The 27,000-nt window shown below is 41.1% G+C and overlaps 1 protein-coding gene and 1 long non-coding RNA gene across 3 annotated transcripts in view; both read right to left on the bottom strand.

Moving 5' to 3' along the window:
• Window positions 1-2,138: 2,138 nt before the first annotated feature.
• Window positions 2,139-11,292, bottom strand: LOC114486845 (uncharacterized). Of its 2 annotated transcripts, XR_008618174.1 has the most exons (4): window positions 11,109-11,292; window positions 9,745-9,805; window positions 2,915-3,109; window positions 2,139-2,416 (listed from the first exon to the last, which is right to left on the bottom strand). It is a non-coding gene; the product is annotated as an uncharacterized lncRNA (long non-coding RNA). The 2 variants fall into 2 exon arrangements; XR_003681143.2 differs by having other exon boundaries at window positions 2,139-3,109.
• Window positions 11,293-11,625: 333 nt separating this feature from the next.
• The window catches only part of PTGR1 (prostaglandin reductase 1), a 67,629-nt gene continuing 52,254 nt past the window's right edge, over window positions 11,626-27,000 (bottom strand). Inside the window, 8 exon segments of the mRNA XM_055087372.1 lie at window positions 11,626-12,150; window positions 12,257-12,317; window positions 13,623-13,804; window positions 16,838-16,872; window positions 16,875-16,954; window positions 20,651-20,766; window positions 23,715-23,870; window positions 25,585-25,687. Coding sequence (XP_054943347.1) covers window positions 13,706-13,804; window positions 16,838-16,872; window positions 16,875-16,954; window positions 20,651-20,766; window positions 23,715-23,870; window positions 25,585-25,687 — 589 coding nt within the window. The 3' untranslated portion in view covers window positions 11,626-12,150; window positions 12,257-12,317; window positions 13,623-13,705.

The raw sequence follows: 27,000 nt of genomic DNA, 5'->3' as shown, positions 1-27,000 counted from the left end.
GTTTCTCTTCTTGGAGTCTGCTTCAGAAAACTGAACAGATATTTTCAATAGTTACCATATAGTGGAACAAAGCAATGAGGGAAATACCATTCTCTTGCTTTAAAATTCCAATATATCTGTCTTTGGACCTAACACAGCTGCAGTCTTATCTTTATGATAGAAATGAATTTTTTTCTCTAGCTGAAATTTCTTTATCAGGTGGAAAATTGTCAAAAATATCTGTCATGAGTTTGAGTTTTTAGGCAATGAATTGACATTTCTTTATAAATTTGGATGTTCTTTGAGACAGAGTGTACTCAGAGTTTTCAGTTGGCAGTGTCTTATATCTTATATTACACACCTAAAGCTAAGTACTTGAAATTTTTCTAATTTTGAACCAATTGATCTCTGGTATTACGAGAAATTTCTTGTCTTCTATGAGCAAAATTAGAAGGTTATTTAAAATTTTCAATTTTTATGTGTCTTTTTAAGTCTTCCTCATAATTTTCTAACTAGATTACCATAATTAAAATGGTCATTTCTTTTATCATCTCTACATCGAAGATTCTTGTGTGTGTGTGTGTGTGTGTGTGTGTGTGTGCGCGCGCGCGGCGTGCGCACATGCAAGAATTCAAACCATTTTATAGCTGGCCAAGTATAAGCTTGAAATCCTGTTAAAAATTGTTTAAATTTTTTGATGGAAATGCAATTCTCATTTCATAGGACTTATTTCGTGGATTCTTTTTTGACTGTTGGGAGAATACTTATCACTAAACTGTTGCTGAAAAAATGAAATTATTAGCTGCTGTCTTAAATATTGTCTACTGTATTGAACACTTGTGTACAACAAACAGGCTTCTCATTTTGCTGTGCCTGCAGTGAGGTGCATTTGCTACTCATCATCGAATGTGCACTGTCCCCTCTTGCACTCTTTTTTCTTTGCTGTACTCGTTGTGGTACTAGCTTCTGTATTGCACTGAATTCTGCCTCATTAATATGCCTTCATTAAAAATCTAAATATTTTTCCATATTTTTAACCTAGATAATTTTATTATATTACAGTTAATAAGTGTCTCAATTTATGATTATGGTTTACATATAGGTGTCACTGTAATTTGTGTTGTCTGCATAGGTGTTCTTAAACTTGTACTATCTACATAAAATATCCAAGTAGACACATTGTGATGTTACTTCAGTGCATAGGAAAAAATCATCTGAACTGAATCAGTCTGTTGATAACTGACTAGATTGGTGAAGTGTTTATCTGTAATACTAGAAGTCATGCACGTTCCTGTACAAGCATTACAATACAACAGCAACGTCCTGTGCCGTGCAACAGTTAAAGTGAATTGTAGTTCTACCAAAACAATAAAGTTGTGTTTAATGGAAAAATATTTACTCTGCCTCAGTTTTTTAAACCTTGAAATGTGGCACTCTATCCGTATTTCCACTTCTCAGTCGCCTTAAGTGGCTACCATATTGAACAGTACAGAGTTGGAGTACGCAGTGCTAGCCACAGAGAACCCAACAAATCAGAGTGACGTTAACTCAGTAAAAGTTTATTTCCCAGTCAGCCTTCCACCCTTTTCTTTCCAACATTTTGTAGTCATGCCGTCTGGAACATACGGCCTCCAAGGTCCCAGAGGCAAGGAAAGCAAGACCTGGAACATTATACAATGTTTCTAAGCACTGGCCTGGAAAAGCTTAGAACCTTCGGTCCCATTTTGGTGCAAAGGTGTTCCAGGGCACTGTAGAGAATTCACAAGGGCTTCCCAGGATATTTTAAATTTTAGGGAAACAGCTCTAACTACTGGACATGGCACCAACTAATACTATTATGTTGCTTGGACCTAACTATTTAGCAAATGGAACTGTCAGGTATTTCTTTTGGCCCAGGGACACTGTGAGAAAAGGATTGTGCTACTAAGGATGCTGTAACCAAGAAAGTTTGGGAACCTCTGGCTTAGAAATCACTTCTACTCTTTTCATTTGGCCAGAAATCAGTCATATGAGCCTAAGCTAACTGCAAGGGAGGCTGAGAAATACAGTTTTCCCCTTGTGAGCACATCTGAGCCTGCGCATCCAGAGCCTGTGCTCCACAACGGGAGAGGCCACAACAGTGAGAGGCCCGTGTACCGCAAAAAAAAAAAAAAAAAAAATCATATTCTGTGTCATGGGTGAAATACTCATTTCTCTGAGGATGCTAATATGGTGTCTTTTAGTGTTACCACTCCCTTCATTATCTTTCCTCTGAGTTGTTTTTGTTTTCTCTCTTTCTCCCTGGAGGCTTTCCTCAAACTTCTGGTGATCTTTGACTACTCACATTTAAGAAGAGGGCTCTAAAACACCACTTGGAAGGTGTTTCAGTTACTGTGGCACTGTCCATTAGGAATAGAATGTGAGCCATGTAATAATTTCAGATTTTCTAGTAGCCACTCTAAAAAGGTAAGAGAAGACAGGTGAATAATATATTTTGTTTTACCCAGTATATCCATAATATTATATCAACATATAATCACTATAAAAAATTATTGGTGAGATATTTTATATTATTTTTTTGCACTGTCTCCAAAACCCATGTGTATTTTACAGTTGCAGCACATCTTAGTTCATACACTAAATTTTTATTTGAAATACTTGAGCCATATTGAGATTAATAAAACTTAGAATTGAAAAGTAGATTGATATAGTTCTTCCAAATGCACTTTGTTGTTAGTCTGCATATACCTAAATTTTTCAAGTATCAGAAAATATTTTCCTTCGATATTTGCATCCACGTTTACAAAGTTCATCTTTTTATTAGAAGAATTGATTTGATTTTGAAACAAAAGCATATAGTTTCAAAGCAATATGTTTAAATAAATTCAACTCTTCTGTCAACTCTGTTATTACCATTAAATTCAATGAGTTATTGCATAAATGGAAACAAAACTACATTTATCAGTATCAGGCTTCCCTGGTGGCGCAGTGGTTGGGAGTCCGCTTGCTGATGCAGGGGACCACGGGTTTGTGCCCCGGTCCGGGAAGATCCCACATGCCATGGAGTGGCTGGGCCCGTGAGCCATGGCCGCTGAGCCTGCGCGTCCAGAGCCTGTGCTCCACAACGGGAGAGGCCACAACAGTGAGAGGCCTGCATACAGCAAAAAAAAAAAAAAAAAAAAAAAATTTTATCAGTATAAACCGTTCTTCACATTTTTCTTGTATTTTGCAGCCAATTTATACAATGCTATTGATTACATTGAAAATTTGCATGTTGACTCATGTTAGAAAAATGTGTGAAGTCATTTTTTTTGTTTATATTATGAAATATTTTAATTTTAACTAATTTTTCTCAGCTGAGTAGGTCACAAGTTTTTCCCATTCTAAGAAGCTTCAAATGTAGCTCATTCATATTCAATGTGATACTGCCACTTTTTGTCTTTGATTTTCGAAAACGTAGCAGTCATTCCTTTCGTTTCAAGAAAATCTTGAATTGGAATTCCCAGTACAGGAAATCTTTGTAAAATTCTTTTATGATTCAACCAAGGATTATCGGTAAAGAACACAAGATCATTAAAAATATTATTTTCGGGCTTCCCTGGTGGCACAGTGGTTGGGAATCTGCCTGCCAATGCAGGGGACACAGGTTCGAGCCCTGGTCTGGGAGGATCCCACATGCCGCGGAGCAACTGGGCCCGTGCGCCATGGCTACTGAGCCTGTGCTCTAGAGCCTGTGAGCCACAACTACTGAGCCCGCGTGCCACAACTGCTGAAGCCTGTGCGCCTGGAGCCCATGCTCCGCAACAGGAGAGGCCACGACAATGGGAGGCCTGTGCACCGCAGTGTGGAGTGGCCCCCGCTCACCACAACTGGAGAAAGCCCGTGCCCAGCAATGAGGACCCAACACAGCCAAAAATAAATAAATTTATTTTTTTAAAAAACCAACATTATTTTCAACAGTTTCATAAACTAGCAGTGATTATATCATTTGCACACGTGTAGGGAAGAATTTTAACATCTGTATTCATGTTTCTCTTCTTGGAGTCTGCTTCAGAAAACTGAACAGATATTTTCAATAGTTACCATATAGTGGAACAAAGCAATGAGGGAAATACCATTCTCTTGCTTTAAAATTCCAATATATCTGTCTTTGGACCTAACACAGCTGCAGTCTTATCTTTATGATAGAAATGAATTTTTTTCTCTAGCTGAAATTTCTTTATCAGGTGGAAAATTGTCAAAAATATCTGTCATGAGTTTGAGTTTTTAGGCAATGAATTGACATTTCTTTATAAATTTGGATGTTCTTTGAGACAGAGTGTACTCAGAGTTTTCAGTTGGCAGTGTCTTATATCTTATATTACACACCTAAAGCTAAGTACTTGAAATTTTTCTAATTTTGAACCAATTGATCTCTGGTATTACGAGAAATTTCTTGTCTTCTATGAGCAAAATTAGAAGGTTATTTAAAATTTTCAATTTTTATGTGTCTTTTTAAGTCTTCCTCATAATTTTCTAACTAGATTACCATAATTAAAATGGTCATTTCTTTTATCATCTCTACATCGAAGATTCTTGTGTGTGTGTGTGTGTGTGTGTGTGTGTGTGCGCGCGCGCGGCGTGCGCACATGCAAGAATTCAAACCATTTTATAGCTGGCCAAGTATAAGCTTGAAATCCTGTTAAAAATTGTTTAAATTTTTTGATGGAAATGCAATTCTCATTTCATAGGACTTATTTCGTGGATTCTTTTTTGACTGTTGGGAGAATACTTATCACTAAACTGTTGCTGAAAAAATGAAATTATTAGCTGCTGTCTTAAATATTGTCTACTGTATTGAACACTTGTGTACAACAAACAGGCTTCTCATTTTGCTGTGCCTGCAGTGAGGTGCATTTGCTACTCATCATCGAATGTGCACTGTCCCCTCTTGCACTCTTTTTTCTTTGCTGTACTCGTTGTGGTACTAGCTTCTGTATTGCACTGAATTCTGCCTCATTAATATGCCTTCATTAAAAATCTAAATATTTTTCCATATTTTTAACCTAGATAATTTTATTATATTACAGTTAATAAGTGTCTCAATTTATGATTATGGTTTACATATAGGTGTCACTGTAATTTGTGTTGTCTGCATAGGTGTTCTTAAACTTGTACTATCTACATAAAATATCCAAGTAGACACATTGTGATGTTACTTCAGTGCATAGGAAAAAATCATCTGAACTGAATCAGTCTGTTGATAACTGACTAGATTGGTGAAGTGTTTATCTGTAATACTAGAAGTCATGCACGTTCCTGTACAAGCATTACAATACAACAGCAACGTCCTGTGCCGTGCAACAGTTAAAGTGAATTGTAGTTCTACCAAAACAATAAAGTTGTGTTTAATGGAAAAATATTTACTCTGCCTCAGTTTTTTAAACCTTGAAATGTGGCACTCTATCCGTATTTCCACTTCTCAGTCGCCTTAAGTGGCTACCATATTGAACAGTACAGAGTTGGAGTACGCAGTGCTAGCCACAGAGAACCCAACAAATCAGAGTGACGTTAACTCAGTAAAAGTTTATTTCCCAGTCAGCCTTCCACCCTTTTCTTTCCAACATTTTGTAGTCATGCCGTCTGGAACATACGGCCTCCAAGGTCCCAGAGGCAAGGAAAGCAAGACCTGGAACATTATACAATGTTTCTAAGCACTGGCCTGGAAAAGCTTAGAACCTTCGGTCCCATTTTGGTGCAAAGGTGTTCCAGGGCACTGTAGAGAATTCACAAGGGCTTCCCAGGATATTTTAAATTTTAGGGAAACAGCTCTAACTACTGGACATGGCACCAACTAATACTATTATGTTGCTTGGACCTAACTATTTAGCAAATGGAACTGTCAGGTATTTCTTTTGGCCCAGGGACACTGTGAGAAAAGGATTGTGCTACTAAGGATGCTGTAACCAAGAAAGTTTGGGAACCTCTGGCTTAGAAATCACTTCTACTCTTTTCATTTGGCCAGAAATCAGTCATATGAGCCTAAGCTAACTGCAAGGGAGGCTGAGAAATACAGTTTTCCCCTTGTGAGCACATCCACTGCTTCTGCCCCAGTCTGTCCTGATAACCACACCCTTTCCTTCTTCCCACACCACACGCTGTGCATACTTTCCCCAAGGGAGACAGTCCGAAGTCTGATTCGATCCCATGTTCCCAGCTCAAAATCCAGGGTCTCTGGGTTGGAAGTTTGAGTCCATGGGAGCAGCCGGTCAATTTGTGGGCTTCACGGAAGGGTGATGGGGGTGTTCACTTAGATTTTGCCTTTGGGACCTTAAATGTCAGTGTCTCTCAGTCCTTGGAGTAGTGTTATTTCTTCAGAAGGGTCTACAGTTTTTCTAGGGAAGGACTTAAGCTGCCAGGGGCCATAAGCCTGGCTATTTTTCTGGAACAGGTGGAAGAAAGCTGCATGGTAGTATGGGGGTTGGAGTTCACCCATATACAGAATTCCACTTAATCTGTTTTCAGCCTTATGTCCTCCAGGGCCAGGGTCCCCAAGTTAAAAGCCTCTCAAGTTCTCTTTGTTGAAAGATGATACCTCAGATTTCTATGGCGGTGAAATTTTCATAGGGTGATGGACAGTCCCTGACCATGAAGGGTGGGAGTGGCACCTGGGGCTTGAACCGCTCTTACCAGTGTTTTCAAGCACTTTCTCTCCTTTGAGTCCCTGTTTCCTTCACCTTGTGAATTGTCTGGATCTCATCAGTACCTTTTCGGAAGGCAGTCGTGGCTTTTTCTCCTGCGTTAAGTCAGCAAAATTCTTCCAAACGGTATATGTCTTCAAATATTATTGTTTGGGCTTACATATGTCTCTTAACTTTTATATCAGGTTTATTGAGATGGAATTTACATAAAATTCACTTTTCAGATTTTGTCAATCTAGTACAACTGACAAAAATGTAAGTTATTTAAAGTATATAACATGGGGCTTCCCTGGTGGCGCAGTGGTTGCGCGTCCGCCTGCCGATGCAGGGGAACCGGGTTCGCGCCCCGGTCTGGGAGGATCCCACATGCCGCGGAGCGGCTGGGCCCGTGAGCCATGGCCGCTGGGCCTGCGCGTCCGGAGCCTGTGCTCCGCGACGGGAGAGGCCACAACAGAGGGAGGTCCGCATACCACAAAAAAAAAAAAAAAAAAAAAAAAAAAGTATATAACATGAGGATATGATATACATTGTGAAATGAGTCCACACATCCATCACCTCACATATTTACCTTTTTTTTTTGCAAGAACATATAAGTTCTACTCTTAGAAAATTCCAACTATACAATATAGTGTTAAAAACTGTAGTCACCATGTTATCCACTAGATCCTCTGACCTTACTCATCTTATATAACTCACTTACGCCTTTTGTTTAACCACTCCCTATTTTACCCAACCCTGGCAACCACTTTTCTACTTTCTACTCTATGCGTTCTTTTTTTTTTTTTTGAGTCCACATGTTAAGTGGTACTATACAGTGTTTTTCTCTGATTTATTTCACTTAGTATAATGTTCTCCAGGTTCATCCATGTTGCTGCAAATGACAGAAATTCCTTCTTTTTTTTAAGTCAATAATATTCTATTGTGTATATATATACATATATATGTATATATATACACACACCACATTTTCTTTACCAATCCATCTTTTGATGGACACTGAGGTAGTTTTGATACCTTGGCTATTGTGAATAATGCTGCAAATAACTACCTCTTTAAATTTCACCATTTTACATTCCACCAGGAGTGTATGAGTAAATTGGTAAAATCATTGTTTCATCTTTTCGCCATCACCTGTTATTTTCTTTTTTATTACAACATTCTACAGCTTCCCCTAAATTTTTCTTAAAAATTTTTCTTTTTGGACTGCAACGCGCAGTTTGTGGGATCTTATTACCCCGACCAGGGATCGAACTCGGGTCCACAGCAGTGAAAGCCCAAGTCTTAACCACTGGACCGCCAGGGAATTCCCCCCAATTTTTGTTTCTTATCATCTATATTGTTTTGGATTTTCCAGAGGAGAAGGCAGAATTCTTTACTACCTTAAAATTGGAATCCCTGTAGATCTTGCTTAACCTTTTCAGTGGGGCTGATAAAATCTGTCATTGGTGATATCCTGCCCGGTTCTTACCACGGAAAGTCTATGGAATGTTGACCACCACTTTGCTATCAAGATTTCACTGAAAAAGATTTGTACACCTGGGATATACACCAGTTCACAGAACATAAACTAAATGTCTTGAGTTGTAGAATAATAGCACATGCTGGCAAAAATCATATTTTCTTGATGCAGTGAGTTATATCAAGTCCAATTAGCTACCTGGCAGCAGTTATGGATTTGCCATAAGCATCAGGCTAAAATATTGTGGCAAAAGTTCTAAATGCATATATGTGAAATACTGTATTCAAAAGAGCACTGTTTGCTTTAATACTTTATTTCAGAAATGCACAAATTAATTGTGCATAGATTGATAGGTGTAGTTAAAAACTGTCCAGAACTCCAGCAACAACCAATCAAAAATGTAATGGAGGGACTTCTCTGGTGGCGCAGTGGTTAAGAATCTGCCTGCCAATGCAGGGGACACGGGTTCGATCCCTGGTCTGGGAAGATCCCACATGCTGCGGAGCAACAAAGCCCATGTGCCACAACTACTGAAGCCCACGCGCTCTAGGGCCCATATACTGCAACGAAGGGTAGCCCCCCCGTCGCCGCAACTAGAGAATGCCCGCGCGCAGCAACAAAGACCCAACACAGCCATAAATAAATAAATAAATAAATTAATTTAAAATGTAATGGAAAAAACGAACAGATGAGTCTAGATGTGGAACCATGTTATCTATTAATAGATTGTAGAGGAAAGATGAAATATTCCATAAGTGGTGTAAGAAAAACTAGCTTGTCTCTTGGAAAATATAAAGATGGATACCTATCTTACTGTTGGGCCCAAAATAAATTCTGGAAAGAGATTTAGATGGGCATGGGGAAAACATGAAGATCTTTGTTCTTTCTGTCTCCTCTTAAGGTGAAATATATCAGTGCCCACTTGGGAGGCTTCCCTACAAAGAATATAACGTGTGATTGTGGATCCTACAGATGTTGGCCTTTCTTTGGCTGTTTATTATATTTCTTTCTCCCTACAAGTAAGCCAGGAGTCCGTAGCACTTTGGTAGCAAGGAAGCTCCTGTCTTGTGGCCTAAATTTTGTACTGGACCTATTTTTCTTCTTTTTAAAAGTTAACTTTATTGACATATAATTTATATACAATAAGATGCATGCATTTAAATGTACTGTTTAATGAGTTTTGACAAATGTCCACCCTTATGTTATCCCCATCCCAACAGAACATTGAAATCACCCCAGAAAATTATCTTTTGCCCCTTTGCAGTCAATCCCAATCCCCTATTCCCTGCTCCATCACAGATCTAACATAAAAGCTAAAAAGGTAAAACTTACAGAATAAAAATATGGGAGAAAAATTTCATGACCTACAGATAGGCAAAGATTTCTTAGGTGAAAGACTAAAAGCACTTAACCATCAAAGAAAAAATGGTAAGTATTATCAAAAGTTAAAATATATCCTCTTGGGAATTCACTGGCAGTCCAGTGGTTAGGACTCTGTACTTTCACTGCCAGGGCATGGGTTCAATCCCTGGTCGAGGAACTAAGATCCAGCAAGCCACACAGGGAGGCAAAAAAAAAAAAAAACAAAAACCCAATATATATATATTTATAATATATATATGTGTGTGTATGTATATATATACACACCTGCTCTTGACTTCTGGTTTCTGGTCCAGCATGTATTGCGTTTGGGTGTCATCAGTCTGTCCTAACAACAAGAAAAACATTGAGCATAAAAAAACAACAACTCTTTTGAGATCCAGCAGAGACCTTAGGTCACGGGGTAAACCACTGCCCCCAGAGTGGGAGAGTCAGACAGATACCGACAGTCACAAGCTACTGGGGTAGAAGCCCTAGAACAGAACCCACCACAGGACCCAGTGCTGAGGCAGGAACCCTTCACCTGGAGCTGACACGCTGCTGGAGGCTCAAACTTGTGGACAAGTTTGAAAGGTAAAAACACCAGGGGGTGCCCAGCCTTAGGGGTGACCCCACCTTTTCCTGAGTTTTTTCTCATGCATATGTTATTTCCCCCATATGGGAAGGGGACACAGAAGTACAGGGACTTTAATTTTTTTAATTGAATTTGTAATAGTGAATAAATCTGTTCATTAGATTCAGAATTCAAAAAGCACAAAAGTGTAGTTTTTCTCTTATCCCCCACCCTTCAGGCACACCTCAGTTCTTGTCCCTGGGTTATTACATCTTTCCAGAGGTTTTATACACACACACACACACACACACACACACACACACACACAATCGCACACTTTTTTCTCTTATTTTTTCTTTGCACTCCAATTTGATCCCTCCTCTATTTGGTAGCAGAATTGATCAACAGAACTGACATTTTCATGATACTGAATCTCCCAGTCCAAGAGCATGGTAACTTCCATATGTTCAGTCTTCTTTTGTGTTTCTCAGTCATGTTTCAAAGTTTTCTTCATAATAATCCCTCACATTTTTGTTGGCTTATAAAGATTCCCATATGTTATCTTTTTTTGTAGCTGTTGTGAGCGATAGATTCCTTCCTTGGTCTGCCACATTAGACCTGCCCGCAGAGGACCAATGGGGGCTCCCCTGAGTCCGTGTACATCAGCAATGGTTATTTCTCCTTGTGTAACCATAAGCCATAGGGGTGGTGATCTTGACTTCAAATTCACTGATTTCTGCAGGGAGGTAGCTAACACTGAGTACCTAATATATGCCACATGTTATGCTAGTGTTTTAAATAAATGTATAATATGTATGTGAAGCAGATGTTACTGTCCTCACTTTACAGATGAAAAATCAGAAGTTCAAGGTCACAGAAGCAGTAAACTTTTGGACTCGAGAGCCATTATTTTCTACCATAACCCTGAGGGAACTATAGCAGGCAGTAAGTTCACTTGGCCATTGTTCAATATGAAAATTTCGCTCTCTCTTGCTAATTATATTCCACTTACATGTATTTTATTAGGTAGATCAAATGCATTACAATTAATGTTTTTTAGATCATGAAGACAGCATACCTTTTACTAAATGATTATAAAGAAACTAAGTAAACATCCAAATGATTTCTAGATTCCATGTGTCATTTTTGTTCATGCTTTCACTATTGCTTCCCCAGATTCTCTCCTTTCAGCATTCCCATAAATGCAGCTGGCATGTTTTCAAATCCTTCAGTGATGTGTTCATGGTACTGGATTTTACCCTGTATCAAAACAACAACAAATATAATAGATTAATTTCATATTCTAAATTACATACTCTTCTCATTGTAGCAACACATTTATCAGTACATCATGGGAAACTTGGAACTAGGAAGTGGAGACCCTGTCCTCTTTGAACTTATAGTCATTTGGGGGGCATGGCCCACAGACACAGTGTATGTAACAGATTACAGTACACATAAGAGTTTAATAATAGGCGTCAGATCACAGCATAACAATACGAGAAATGTCACAAGGAAGCAATTAACTAATTTCTAAGTAAACTGACTACAGATGTTGGCCTTTCTTTGGCTGTTTATTATATTTCTTTCTCCCTACAAGTAAGCCAGGAGTCCGTAGCACTTTGGTAGCAAGGAAGCTCCTGTCTTGTGGCCTAAATTTTGTACTGGACCTATTTTTCTTCTTTTTAAAAGTTAACTTTATTGACATATAATTTATATACAATAAGATGCATGCATTTAAATGTACTGTTTAATGAGTTTTGACAAATGTCCACCCTTATGTTATCCCCATCCCAACAGAACATTGAAATCACCCCAGAAAATTATCTTTTGCCCCTTTGCAGTCAATCCCAATCCCCTATTCCCTGCTCCATCACAGATCTAACATAAAAGCTAAAAAGGTAAAACTTACAGAATAAAAATATGGGAGAAAAATTTCATGACCTACAGATAGGCAAAGATTTCTTAGGTGAAAGACTAAAAGCACTTAACCATCAAAGAAAAAATGGTAAGTATTATCAAAAGTTAAAATATATCCTCTTGGGAATTCACTGGCAGTCCAGTGGTTAGGACTCTGTACTTTCACTGCCAGGGCATGGGTTCAATCCCTGGTCGAGGAACTAAGATCCAGCAAGCCACACAGGGAGGCAAAAAAAAAAAAAAACAAAACCCAATATATATATATTTATAATATATATATGTGTGTGTATGTATATATATACACACCTGCTCTTGACTTCTGGTTTCTGGTCCAGCATGTATTGCGTTTGGGTGTCATCAGTCTGTCCTAACAACAAGAAAAACATTGAGCATAAAAAAACAACAACTCTTTTGAGATCCAGCAGAGACCTTAGGTCACGGGGTAAACCACTGCCCCCAGAGTGGGAGAGTCAGACAGATACCGACAGTCACAAGCTACTGGGGTAGAAGCCCTAGAACAGAACCCACCACAGGACCCAGTGCTGAGGCAGGAACCCTTCACCTGGAGCTGACACGCTGCTGGAGGCTCAAACTTGTGGACAAGTTTGAAAGGTAAAAACACCAGGGGGTGCCCAGCCTTAGGGGTGACCCCACCTTTTCCTGAGTTTTTTCTCATGCATATGTTATTTCCCCCATATGGGAAGGGGACACAGAAGTACAGGGACTTTAATTTTTTTAATTGAATTTGTAATAGTGAATAAATCTGTTCATTAGATTCAGAATTCAAAAAGCACAAAAGTGTAGTTTTTCTCTTATCCCCCACCCTTCAGGCACACCTCAGTTCTTGTCCCTGGGTTATTACATCTTTCCAGAGGTTTTATACACACACACACACACACACACACACACACACACACACACAATCGCACACTTTTTTCTCTTATTTTTTCTTTGCACTCCAATTTGATCCCTCCTCTATTTGGTAGCAGAATTGATCAACAGAACTGACATTTTCATGATACTGAATCTCCCAGTCCAAGAGCATGGTAACTTCCATATGTTCAGTCTTCTTTTGTGTTTCTCAGTCATGTTTCAAAGTTTTCTTCATAATAATCCCTCACATTTTTGTTGGCTTATAAAGATTCCCATATGTTATCTTTTTTTGTAGCTGTTGTGAGCGATAGATTCCTTCCTTGGTCTGCCACATTAGACCTGCCCGCAGAGGACCAATGGGGGCTCCCCTGAGTCCGTGTACATCAGCAATGGTTATTTCTCCTTGTGTAACCATAAGCCATAGGGGTGGTGATCTTGACTTCAAATTCACTGATTTCTGCAGGGAGGTAGCTAACACTGAGTACCTAATATATGCCACATGTTATGCTAGTGTTTTAAATAAATGTATAATATGTATGTGAAGCAGATGTTACTGTCCTCACTTTACAGATGAAAAATCAGAAGTTCAAGGTCACAGAAGCAGTAAACTTTTGGACTCGAGAGCCATTATTTTCTACCATAACCCTGAGGGAACTATAGCAGGCAGTAAGTTCACTTGGCCATTGTTCAATATGAAAATTTCGCTCTCTCTTGCTAATTATATTCCACTTACATGTATTTTATTAGGTAGATCAAATGCATTACAATTAATGTTTTTTAGATCATGAAGACAGCATACCTTTTACTAAATGATTATAAAGAAACTAAGTAAACATCCAAATGATTTCTAGATTCCATGTGTCATTTTTGTTCATGCTTTCACTATTGCTTCCCCAGATTCTCTCCTTTCAGCATTCCCATAAATGCAGCTGGCATGTTTTCAAATCCTTCAGTGATGTGTTCATGGTACTGGATTTTACCCTGTATCAAAACAACAACAAATATAATAGATTAATTTCATATTCTAAATTACATACTCTTCTCATTGTAGCAACACATTTATCAGTACATCATGGGAAACTTGGAACTAGGAAGTGGAGACCCTGTCCTCTTTGAACTTATAGTCATTTGGGGGGCATGGCCCACAGACACAGTGTATGTAACAGATTACAGTACACATAAGAGTTTAATAATAGGCGTCAGATCACAGCATAACAATACGAGAAATGTCACAAGGAAGCAATTAACTAATTTCTAAGTAAACTGAACAGAAAAATTTAATAATGTAATGATCTCAGACAAGGTGGGAGCAGATGGAGCAGGGGACGTCCTTGCAGGGTATCATCTGTGTTCATCTTCCCAGTAGCCCAATGCTGTAGCATCATTACCTCTATTTGACCCCTGAAGAGGCAGAACCTGTTCAGGAAATGTAAATACGATGGCAGTCTAATAATATGTCTTCCCTTCAAGCCAAGATTTGTTCAATACGTGTTTTAACATTCATTTAGGAGTGTGGGACGGAAGAGTTCATTTAGTGAAGAAGGATTTTCATTTCTCTTCTTTCTACAAGGCACAGTCTACTGAATAGAACTAATTCACATTCTCACATTATTTTAAAGAGGTCTTATGTGGAGACCTAAGTTACCTTATACTGTTTTTCCCTAATGTATCCAGTGATGGTTTAGCATCCTTTATGGATTTATGGAGGGACTATTTATTTGCCTAAGGTCACTCAACTAGTATGTAGGGAAGCTGGGATTTGAACACTTAACTATCAATAGAAAGCCCCAGCTCATTCCTGTTCTTGAAGAGGCCAAGAACCTGGAAAGTGTCAAAAGCTATAATCAAAAGTTTAGAGGTTAAAAGTAGAGGATGAATACCAATATAAAATGTTAATAATATGGGAAATTAGGATATAATAGAATACAGGGTATATGGGAACTCTCTGTACTCTCAGGAATTTTCTGTAACTCTAAAACTATTCTAAAATAAAAAGTGTATTAAAAAAAGGGGGAGGGATGAGAAAGAAATAAGTAGATGAGAGAGAAATTAAACCAATTCACTAGTTACTTAGAACAAAATTATAAAATTATAATTAGGTTCACTTTGTAGGAAGAAAGCATTTGGGACACCAGCACAGTGGTGTCTGCTTTGTTTGATTTCACCAACAGGGACAAAGAGGCTACACACTGGGAACTCTAAAAGCATCTCACTCTTCCCAGCTCCCTGGAAAGAGCCCAGCCCAGCACTCGGAGAGTGTTAGACTGGGAAGAACACCAAGCTCCAGGGGATGCCAGGGGAGCAGTCTATGTCTTTGAATTTGGAAATGATCAGGAAGCCAGGAGTTAGGAAGTATGGTACCACTTTTCTCCTGGGAAACGAAAATAATGCCACCTCGGTTATTCAGATTTCTGTTGACTAAAACTCCACATGGCGTAAGGTGGGAAAATGATCACAGCTCAGGACAAAGCGATTGGATTCTTCCTCTGGATCTATAAGGCATGGCTATAAGACGACTCCACTCTAGGACCTGGAAGAGTCATGGCAAAATATACGCCGCCCTAACACTCACTCGTCTCAACAATGTTCATCGAGTGCCTATTCAGACTATTCTGGGTGGTGTGGATACATCAGAAAACAAAATGCGTGAATATTGCTGCCCTCGTGGAGGTTACATTCTCATGGGAGGGAGACAGACAATTAAGTGAATTATAGTGTATATTATGTTAAAAGATGACAATTGCTATGGATCAAAGTAAGATAAGGAGGATCAACCAGTGAAGGGGGATTGCAATATAAAATAGGGTCATGTTCAAAGCTTCCTCATTCAGAAGGCAGTTTTCAGCAAAAACTTGAAGGAGGGGGTGAGAATTAAGTAAGCAATTACAGAGATGTGGAGGGGTGTGGGGAGAGACAGTAAGAAATGAAATTAGAGAGGTAATGGAGGCCAGATAGTGTCCAGCCTTGCAGGGTTTATTCTAAGTGAAATGGGGAGCTTTGCAGGGTTTTGAGCATAAGATGACTTGGTGTGATTTATGCTTTAAAAGATCACTCTGGCTGCTGTGTTGGGAATTGTCTGTAGGGGTGAAAAAGTGGGAGAGCAGATTAGAGGCCACCACAACATCCAGGCCAGACAAGATGGTGGCCTAGACCAGGATGGTGGCGGTGGAGGAGGGGAAATAGGGCAGATTCTGAATGTATCTCTGAGGTTGGGCCACCAGAATTTCCCGACAGATTAGACATGGATATGAGAGAAAGAAAGGAATCAAAGATAATTTCAACGTTTTTGAATTGAGCAACTAAAAAGGTTGTCATAACTGAGACAGTGCAGTCTATATATAGAGCAAGTCTGGCAGGAAAGATCAAGACATTTTCGGTTTTTAACACTTTTAAGACAGAGATGGAGAAGTGTATTGCACATCCAAGCACAGCTGTTGAACAGTCTAGAGCTCAGGGGAGAGATCTAGGCTGGAGACAGACAGTTGGCCGCTGTCAGCATACTGATGATTGATATTTAAAAGCAAGAGCGTGGATGAGATAACAAAGGGCTGAAAGACTGTGGACAGAGGAGAGAAGAGGCCCAGGGACCATGCATTGGGACACTGTTATTAATTTGGAGAGAAGAAAAGAAGCTAGCAGAGGAGTCTGAGGAGGACCAATCAGTGAGGAAAACCAAGAGCCAAGGGAAGCCAAAGGAAGCAAGGAGGGAGTGATGCCCTCTATCAAATACTCCCCACAGCCAAATGATGCTAAGAGCCGATGACTGGAATTCACAGTGTGAGGGGCAGCGGCGACCTTGACAAAAGCTGTGTTGGTGGAATGGCAACAGTACAAAACCCGATAGGCGGGTTTAAGAAAGAATGGAAAGAGGGACTGCAGACAGTGAGTGCAGACAAGACTCTTCCAGGTATTTTGTTATAAAAGTGAGATGAACCCATATTCCCAGTGGAAATGAAATCTGCAGCATCCAAAGGGAAGGGGATCTGGTGGAGGAGTGGCCCTGGAACCTCTCACCTCTGAGACCCCTGTCAGCAAGCCTTTCAGAGCCTCTGGCGGACTTCTCCTTGCCAGCAGTAGACGGGGAAGCCTTCGAAGTGAAGCTCCTTAAAGATGGTGGCCTCCGGGGTGGGCCTGTGAAGAGGAGGGCACATTTGGGCAACAGGGTCCAGGCAGGTGGCCGTGGTGAAAACACAAGCGGTACAAAGCATGTCAGAGTTCTCCCAGAGCTCTCCCTTCTGTTTCCTCCACTCTTTCTGACCCACGGGATGGCCCACAAATCAACACGCACTCGGTGGTAGGCAGAATAATGGCCCCCAAAGACGTCCACATCCTAATTCCCAGAGCCTGTGACTATGTTACCTTACGTGGCAAAAGGGACTTTGCAGATATGACTAAGTTAAGAACCTTCAGATGGGGAGATTATTCTGTATTATACAGGTAGGCCCACACGAGGGTCCTTGTAAGGAAGGAGGGATGCAGAAAAATTGGAGTCGGGAAAAAATATGTGATGATGGAAGCAGAGATCAGAGAGAGAGCGAGAGAGAGAGAGATAAAGAGAGAGAAAGAAAGAGAGAGAGAGAGAGAGAGAGAGAGAGAGAGAGAGAGAGAGAGAGCGATTTGGAGATGCAGTGCTGCTGGCTTTGAAGGTGGAGAAAGGGAATATAAGCCAAGGAATGCGGGTGGCCTCTACAGCTGGAAAAGGCAAGGAAAGGAGTCTCTGCTTGAGCCTTCAGAAGGAATGTGGCCCTGCCGACCCATTTTAGACTTCTGACCTCTAGAACTGTAAGACAATAAATTTGTGTTGTTTTAAGCCACTAAGTTTGTGGTGATAGTTACAGCAGCCATGGGAAAGCGACACACACCTGGAGTCCTTGGTACAGGCCAGGCAGCCAGGAACTGTTCATCCCTCACCTGCCAGAAGCAAGGTCCACCAAAAACTTCCCAAACAGTTCTAGGGAACAGAAAGAGGTCCTGAAGATAACATGTGAAACGTTTCTGTGCTACTCCAGGGTGAATACCCTGATATTCACAATACTTAGCATGTTCTTCTTTATGGTTTAATACAGTCATTTTATGGCATAAATCTATCCATTTCCATTCTGTTCTCAAAGCGGATGCAAAACAACTAGTGTCCACCCCTGGCCTACAAGCCAATAAGAGAATAGATCAAGGGGCTCAGCAAATCCCACACCTGCCCCTGCCCTCGCCATTTCAAGATACCAAGAGTTAGCCTGAAACAGTGAGTCTCACACTTTCATAAGTGTCAGAATAACGTGGAGAGCTTGTGAAAAGCGATTGCTTCACAACTTCTGACTGTGGAGATGGAGTGGGCCCCAAGGATTTGTATTTCTAACAAGTCCCCAGGAGACGGTGATGCTGTTGGTCTTGGGCCCACACTTTGAGAATCACCAGCGTAGAAAAAGCACAGGGCTACCCTGCAGCCTGTAAAAAAGATAGTACTCTTCTGTGTGTGAGAGAAAAGGTTGTATTGGTTGCCTGGTTTATTTTCCCAAGGATCCTAAGTGACCAGAAACTGAGGGAATGACACCTGAGCATAGTCTTACAAGTTCCAGGAAGTCAGGTGAAAATGCCCAGGGAATATCAGGGCCAGAAGAACCCAGATGACTGGCAGAATCTAGCTTCAGCATCCTTCATAACTGGCATTACTCAGGCCTAAAGTTCCCACTTGCTACTTTGAAGAAAGTAATGTCAGCAGTCAGAAAAGTAGGGCTTTGGGACTTCCCTGGTGGCACAGTGGTTAAGAATCCACCTGCCAATGCAGGGGACATGGGTTCGATCCCTGGTCCAGTAAGATCCCACATGCCACGGAGCAACTAAGCCTGTGCGCCACAACTACTGAGCCTGCACTCTAGAGCCTGCAAGCCACAACTACTGAGCCTGCACGCTGCAACTACTGAAGCCTGCGCGCCTAGAACCCATGGTCCATAACAAGAGAAGCCACCGCAATGAGAAGCCCGCGCACCACAAAGAAGAGTAGCCCCCGCTCGCCACAACTAGAGAAAGCCCGCCTGCAGCAGTGAAGACCCAAAGCAGCCAAAAAAAAAAAAAGAGAGATAAAGAAAGAAAAGTAGGGCTTTGTCCTGAAGCAAAAGAAACTGATGCAAGATGAGTGAGACACGAGAGGGACACATCCAAATGCTAGATTAGTCTTGCAGAAAGAGTGCTTCTCCGGAAGACTCACCCCAGCCATATTTCTCTTGGGTTAAGAAGTGGAGTCCTCATTTTCTCATCTTGGAAGAGGATGAAATACTGTTTCTGGGATTGTCCACGCTGATGGGGATGTGGTTTCTTTATTGCGAGTAGAAAACAAATGTGGCATGAAAGCTGGGGGAAACAATTACTTGCCTCCAAGCTCTCCTAACAGTGAAATATGTTAGAATTTCTGGAGATCAGAGGCAGAGCAGAATCTCACTTGATTAAAATGGAATGGACAAGGCCAGCTTGTCCACAAGGCCAGATAGGTCTCAAAGGCCTGTGACCTGCCTGAGCCTCTGAACTTGCAAAGACTAATTGCTTAAAAGCCTAGATCAAGTTACTGTATCCAAAATATTTGGCTGTGGTCAGGAAAATGCATCCTGGACCTCTGCTCAGTTGGCAGGAAGATTTCCCAGGACGCTAGCTTAGCATCAATTAGAAAAATATGGGGGGGGAAAGTCCCTAATAAGATTGCCAGGTGCACCTGGAGTATCCTTGGAGAAAAGTAGCGTCTTTGATTTTTCACAACCCAACAGGGAATCTACAAGTGGTCCTTCCTCAGCTTCTTCCACTCCCACCCACCTGTCTCATCAGTGCAGCCGAGGTGTTGTTAACTAGCAGGGTTATAAGGTTTCATTCCCATGAGTGAAGCCCATCATAGAACAAATAACCCATTTATTTGTGGTTGCCTGGATCCTGATGGTAATCTGGAAGATTCCTTTTTGTTCTTCTTTCTCCTTTTTTTAATTTTTAGACCACAGGTAAATCTGTAATCTCACCAACAGCACAGAATCATTTGTAGCAGAAAGGACTCTGTATGAGGAGTTCAGAAGATCTGCTTTTATTTTGAGTCTGTTGCTAATAGGATTGAAAGAGTCTCTGGTCCTTTTGGCCATCCATCTCCCCATCTGTAAAATAAGAGGCCTATACGACATCTCTTAGAAAATTGAGATTTAAATGAATATAGCTCTCTAGTTGATACTGCTTTTGGACTTATTTGGGCACGGAGGTGGGAGGGGAAGTTCTCAGCATAAGAGAGTGGAGAAGCGGGGGATGGAGAGCATGGCAGGGCACAGGAGAAGCAAAACAAGGACATTCTAGGGATGGCGAGAAAATGCATGCTCCTTTCCCTGGTAGTGGAAATTGTCAGTTTGGTGCTGCTGCAGGAAACTCTGCCCACTACTGTCTGAAGGAAATGGCAGCCTGTTTTCCCTTCACCCACGTTAAGCCACCGTCTACCCACCCCCAAACCTCCAGCACATCCCGAATATCCTGAAGAACCCTAATTTTTTACCAGCCAGGACAACGTGTTCTATTTCTAAATCAAATCATGGCTTTTTACAACTTTGCAGAAAACAGTAGGTAAAAAACTAAAACTTTTAATAACTCTGTTTCTTCCATATTTTCAGCTCCTGTTATTTCTCTATGTCAAAATCCAATATAAGCTGATTTAGCACAAATATACACAATTATATATTTTTAGTTTAATATATACTATTTCATCAAGAATATTAGGAAATCTTTTAAATACTTTGATAGTCACTGGCCTATACCATATCTGTGAATCTCCTCCTTGTCTGTCTTTCTACACCTGTGATCATGTGTGTAAGCTCATTACCTGGGGGAAGGGGGCCGGTTCTGTTATATGTAGAGATGGGCCCACGTATAGCAAGTCTTCCAAATTTCTTAATCTGGGGGATAACAACGTTGGAAAACTCTACACCCACCTAAACAGACAGGGAAACAAAAAACCAAAACCTTTAAATAATCTAAACCCTAGAAGATTCAGGAGAATCATTAACTCACAATGATCATTTCACAGTACTTGTTTTAGCAGCAATAACACTGATTAAATTAGCACCGCAGGGCAGAAAATTGCAGTTGGAAAGAGACATTAGAAACTAGGCATTTTCATTTGACTGTAGAAATATACCTTATATAACTTGTAAATTTTACTTCATTATAATTTGGGGTTTTCTGATCAGTTCAATCATCTCATTGCCTTATCTAAAAGTATGGAAAAATAACTCAGAAGCCATATCAAGAACGAAGTTGGAGGACTCACATTTTCCGCTCTCAAAACTTACTATGAAGCTACATCAGTCAAGACAGTGTGAGAACGGAAATATAGATCAATAGTACTAAATTGAGAGTACAAAATAAGCCCTTACATTTATAGTCAATTGATTTTTGACAAGAGTGCCAAAACAATTCAACAGGGGAAAAAACAGTCTTTTTAACAAATGGTGCAGAACAACTGACATCCACACGGGAAAGAATGAAATAGGACTCCTCCCTTACACGATACACAAAAATTAACTTAAAACGTGTCATAGACCTAAATGTAAGAGCTAAAACGATAAAACTCTTAGGAAAAAACCATAGGAGTAAACCTTTGTGACCTTGGATAAGGCAAAGCCTTCTTAGACATGACACCAAAAGCCTAAGCAACAAAAGAAAAAATAAATTGGACTTCATCAAAAATTTAAAACTTTTTTTTCTTTCTTTTTTTTTTTTTTTTTTTTTCTGGTACGCGGGCCTCTCACTGCCGTGGCCTCTCCTGTTGCGGAGCACAGGCTCCGGACGCGCAGGCTCAGCGGCCATGGCTCACGGGCCCAGCCGCTCCGCGGCATGCGGGATCTTCCTGGACCGGGGCACAAGGCCGTGTCCCCTGCATCGGCAGGCGGACTCTCAACCACTGTGCCACCAGGGAAGCCCCAAAATTTAAAACTTTTGTGTTTCAAAGGACACCATCCAGAAAATGGAAGAAAAAAAAAGGAAAGTGAAAGCAACTCACAGAATAAGAGAAAATATTTGCAAACCCTATACAGGAGATATTATTACTAATGATCCTCATTGTAAGTATATTCCATATTTGAGAATTGGACTACTTGCTAAAATTTATTTATAACCCCAAAATCAATACTCATAGAGCTTTCCCTGGTCATTTGCAGACATACACAGAGTGGCTAGTGGCAAAAGAGACACAAAGTTCCCAGCTAAGGTCAAAAAAGGCCAAGGGTCTGCCTTCTTTTTTCAGCTCTCATACCGAGATTAGCAGAGGATGAAGACAATGGGGGCAGTGCAGAGTGGTTCCAGAAGCTCCAGCTCTGGGGCCAGCTGAATGGAGTATGAATCCCAACTGTGGGAGGATTAGTCCTGGGGCAGCCTCAGACAAGTTACTTCACACTTTTAAATAAAAATTTTCTCTTTTAAAATAAAAGAGAAGCTATAGGAAGGACTAAAGATTGTAATGTATGTAAGATATGTGCATGTGTGTGCACACTTCCAGTAGGATCAATGGTTCAGTGTTTGTGGTGACTTTATAGAACATAAAGTTCTATAGGAACTTATAGACCAGGAATACTGAGAATTGACTGTATCTGATAAGGCACTTGGGTCCAGAATATATAAAGAACTCTGACAACTCAACAAATAACCCAACTGAAAATGGTCGAAGGATTTGAGCAAACATTTCTCCAAAGAAGACATACAAATGGCCAATAAGCACATGAAAAGATGCTCAACATCACTAGCCATTGGAGAAATGCAAATCAAAACCACCACAAAATATCACTTCAAACTCACTAGGATAGCCACAATCAAAATGACAGATAATAAATGTTGCTGAAGATTTGGGGAAATTGGAACACTTACAGATTTCTGGTGACAATGTAAAATAGTGCAGCCATTTTGCAAATTAGTATGGCAGTTCCTCAAAATATTAAACGTGGAGTTACCATATGACCCAACAATTCCGATTGTAGTCAAGAGAAATGAACACATATCCACACAAAAACTTGTACATGAATGGTCATAGCAGCATTATACATAATAGCCGAGAAGTGTGAATGACTCAATTGTCCATCAACCGATGGATGGATGAATGAAATGTGATATATCCATAAAATGGAATATTATTTGGCCATAAAAAGAAATGAGGGACTTCCCTGGTGGTGCAGTGGTTAAGAATCCACCTGCCAATACAGGGGACACGGGTTCGAGCCCTGGTCCGGGAAGATCCCACATGCTGTGGAGCAAATAAGCCCACGTGCCACAAATACTGAGCCTGTACTCTAGAGCCCATGAGCCACAACTACTGAGCCTGTGTGTCTAGAGCCTGTGCCACCGCAATGAGAAGCCCGCGCACCACAATGAAGAGTAGCCCCTGCTCGCCGCAACTAGAGAAAGCCCGCACGCAGCAACAAAGACCGAATGCAGCCAAAAATAAATAAATAAATTTATTTTTAAAAAAAGAAAATGAAGTAACATTGTTGGGTTTCCCTGGTGGCGCAGTGGTTGAGAGTCTGCCTGCCGATGCAGGGGACACGGGTTTGTGCCCTGGTCCAGGAAGATCCCACATGCCGCGAAGCGGCTAGGCCCATGAGCCATGGCCGCTGAGCCTGCATGTCCGGAGCCTGTGCTCCGCAATGGGAGAGGCCACAACAGTGAGAAGCCCGCGTACCGCAAAAAAAAATAAAAATAAAAAACCACTAAAAATTACTGAGTTCTATGCTTTAAACAGGTAAATTATATCTCAATAAAGCTGTTTTTTAAAAAAGGCATATGTGCTTTCCTCATATATTTTTAGATGGAAACTCTAGAAGTAGATTCCCTCATATAGTACTTTGTTGCTTTGCTAGTAAATCAGATATTAAGTCCAATTTGTACTTACATTATCAAAATCACTATCATAACCCTCAGGAGAGGCTTTTTGCAAAGTTTCTTCTAAAGACTTTACTGTTTTGTAGTTAAAGGCAACATCAAATCCATACTTTTCAAGGCAGGCAACCCTTTTGTCAGACCCTGCTGCTCCAACAACTTTGCAGCCCTAAATGGGGAGAAAAATGGAAACCATTTATAAAGCACAAGCATGGGCCAAGTCTATCCTCCTAGTCTAGAATGGCCAGGTTCCTCCAGAACACCCTCCTAGGTGCTGAGCCACATATATAATGGGCCAACAGACCCCCTAGGTGAAATTCGTCCCTAAACTAGCCTATGATACAACCCAACCATAACTGCAGCTTGCCTCTGACCACCCCACCGATCCCTCCTATGTTTAGGTGGTTTGCAGCTCATTTCAACCTGCTGGCTTGACTCTCTTGTTTCTTTATGTTGGGCCTTCTTCTCCCTTGCAATGACTTGCATGCTATCTCTTGGTGCAGTGACTCTTTAGACTATAATTTTGGCTCTGCCCTGGGACTCTCATATCAAAGACAGCCCTCCTGGTAACTGCCCCGTGTTCTGTGATTTGGCCCAAAGCATTGGACTAGGTGCTGCCTAATCATAGAGGAACTGGAGTGCATTCTGAGAAGCACTTTCAGGTTGAGACTAGAGATTATATTGGTCCCTAGAGAGTAGATCTTCAGAAAGCTCTCTTCTATTCTGAATGTATGGTGAAGACCAGAATATCAGCCTCTGTTCACTTTCAATTGGGGAAAGGCCTTTGGGTTTGTACATGTATCTGTACAAACAACTGCCATATACTTTTTCCATTCCTTCATGATTCAAGAAAAAACAATTTTGCAAAATCTCTTATCCTTGGTCCTGTTGCCTTCTAACCTTATCCTCTCATAAGATGATCTCATTTACTCTTATGACCTCACTGCCACCTTCATGCAGATGATTCCCTTGTTTATTAACTCCAGCCATGCCTCTCTCCTGAGTTCCAAATCAGTATTTCCAACGACCTATAACAATCTTCACTTGGAGAGCCTAAGGGGCCTCATAATCAATGTGTCTAAAATGGAATCTTTTTTTTCCTTGCTACTTGCCTGTTGTTCCTCCTCTATTCTCTATTGTAGTGAGTGATACCACGCAGTTATCCAAACCTGAAACATGTGGGTCAAAGGAGATGCTTTCCTTTCTCTTGTTATCCACATCCAATCACCAGGTGTTTGTTCTTTTTCAACAAATATCCTTAAAAGCTGCCTCTGACGTCCCATCTTCACTGTCAGGGTATCATAATTTTCATCTGAATTATTGTAAGAGCATCCTAATCTGACTTCTTGTTTCTAGTATTGGGTCCCTATGAACAATTCTCCTCCCAGGGTCAAAAAGATTTCTCTAAAATTCAGAATTAATCATGTCATTCCTCTAAGGATTAAGCACAAACTTCTTAGCATGGCAGTCTCTAACGGAGTTTCTAAAAGAATAGGTTTAAGAATGAGTCCTATCAGGACTTCCCTGGTGGTCCAGTGGTTAAGACTCTGCGCTTCCATGGCAGGGGGCACGGGTTTGATCCCTGGTTGGGGAACTAAGATCCCACATGCTGCATGGCACAGCCAGAAAAAAGAAAAAGATAAGAAAAGGGAGAGAGATGGCTCTTCCTTAATTAAAAAATATGTCCTATCAAATTTTTGAAATAAAAATCCCTTGAAGTTTTAATAAAACATTTAAAATTTGAATTTTGGAAGTATTACTAATTCATTTTGTAAGTCTAGCATAACCCAAAGCTAAACACTGATAAGTTACAAACAAAAAACTTTAAACCAAACTCACCTATGAATATAGATGCAAAAATTCTATATAAAATGTTATTAAATCAAATCCAAAAGTACTGTCTTCAATTCAAAGTCACTATTAGTAGGGTGGCCTACAAAGTGCTTCTTCAGGGTCCAGCTCTTAGCATGAACCATCCTGAAGCTCCTAGAACACAGTAAACATGTAGTCAATACCATGAGGTGACTGGATTCTTATGGCTCCCTAAGTGTTGCACTGAGGCCAGACAGCAGGGTCTACCCGTCATCAACTTTACCATTATCACTTAACATCAATCAAGTTTATTTAGTAGTATTCACTGTTTCTATTGGTGTGTTAAGCACGTCATACTTATCTCATTTTACCCTCATAATTTCCCTATAAGATAGGTATTATTATCATTGCCAGTGCACAGTTGTACAGAAGAGGAAACTGAGGCTACCTTAGAAATCTCCAAGGCAAGGAACAATGTTAACCCACACAAATTCTTCCTAGCCACTGCTAAGGTTTCGCTAGGGCACTGAACAACTACCTGGAGTGCAAATATTCCATTTCTCTCCTCATATGAAGCGAATTCTAAGAAAAAGCATCAAACACAAAGAACCGACGTCCATGCACATCTTTCAAAGGGACAGAGCGCTGCGTTCTAAGGCAAGCAGTCTCAGGAACACCTGACAACCGCCGGGTGGCGCTGCGCTCAGCCCCATTTTCAGGCGCGAGTTTTCTTTGGCACCAACGGGGAAATCAGGGTCTGTTTGGGTTTAAACTTGCCTGCAGACAAGGCCAAGAGAAGATGATTCAGGCGGCCCTGAGCTCTCAGGACATTTTGCTTGGAGCGATCGAGGTGGTTCGACCCGAAACCTTACTGTTCCTACTTGTCTTTTTTTTCCCAAAAAAGGCAGCCGCTGAGAATTCTGGACTCGCCATAAGTCCAGAAGCACCCGTGGAAAGGGCGCGACTGCAGAGGCAGGCGAGGATCAGGACGAGCCCCACCCGCTAGAAGAAGGGGGCCAGGTGGGATGCCCGGGCCAGGCGCACTCGCCCCCGGATCCCACCTCCTCGCCGCGCCCATACCCGTCCGTTAAATGAATTCCGACCCCTGCCTTTCTTCTCCTTCCACACTTGTCCCACTTTTGTAGTCCCGCAAGTTCCTTCGCCAGCCCCTTCCCAGGTGCAGGCAGCTATGCCAGGCACCCAAAATACAGCCAAGCCACGCCCTTCCCTCCGGCAGCCGTCTCCGATCTCTCCAAGAACCTGCACGGGCCAGGAAGCATCAGTCCGGGCGTCCTGCTTCCAAGTTTCTTCCGAGGGCAAGACGCAGAGGTTACTCAGCATTAGGAGAGGGCGAGCAGCACGCAAACGCTCCGCCACAGGGGAGTCTAGATTCTAATACTGTGGGGTGGGGATACTTACTTTCCAACGTCCGGCAGGGAGGGAGGGAGGGAGGGAGGGAGGGAGAGAGAGAGAGAGAGGGAGAGAGA

This window comes from Physeter macrocephalus, chromosome 9, assembly GCF_002837175.3.
Source record: "Physeter macrocephalus isolate SW-GA chromosome 9, ASM283717v5, whole genome shotgun sequence".
Lineage (NCBI taxonomy): Eukaryota > Metazoa > Chordata > Mammalia > Artiodactyla > Physeteridae > Physeter > Physeter macrocephalus.
This window is presented reverse-complemented; position numbering and strand designations above follow the sequence as displayed.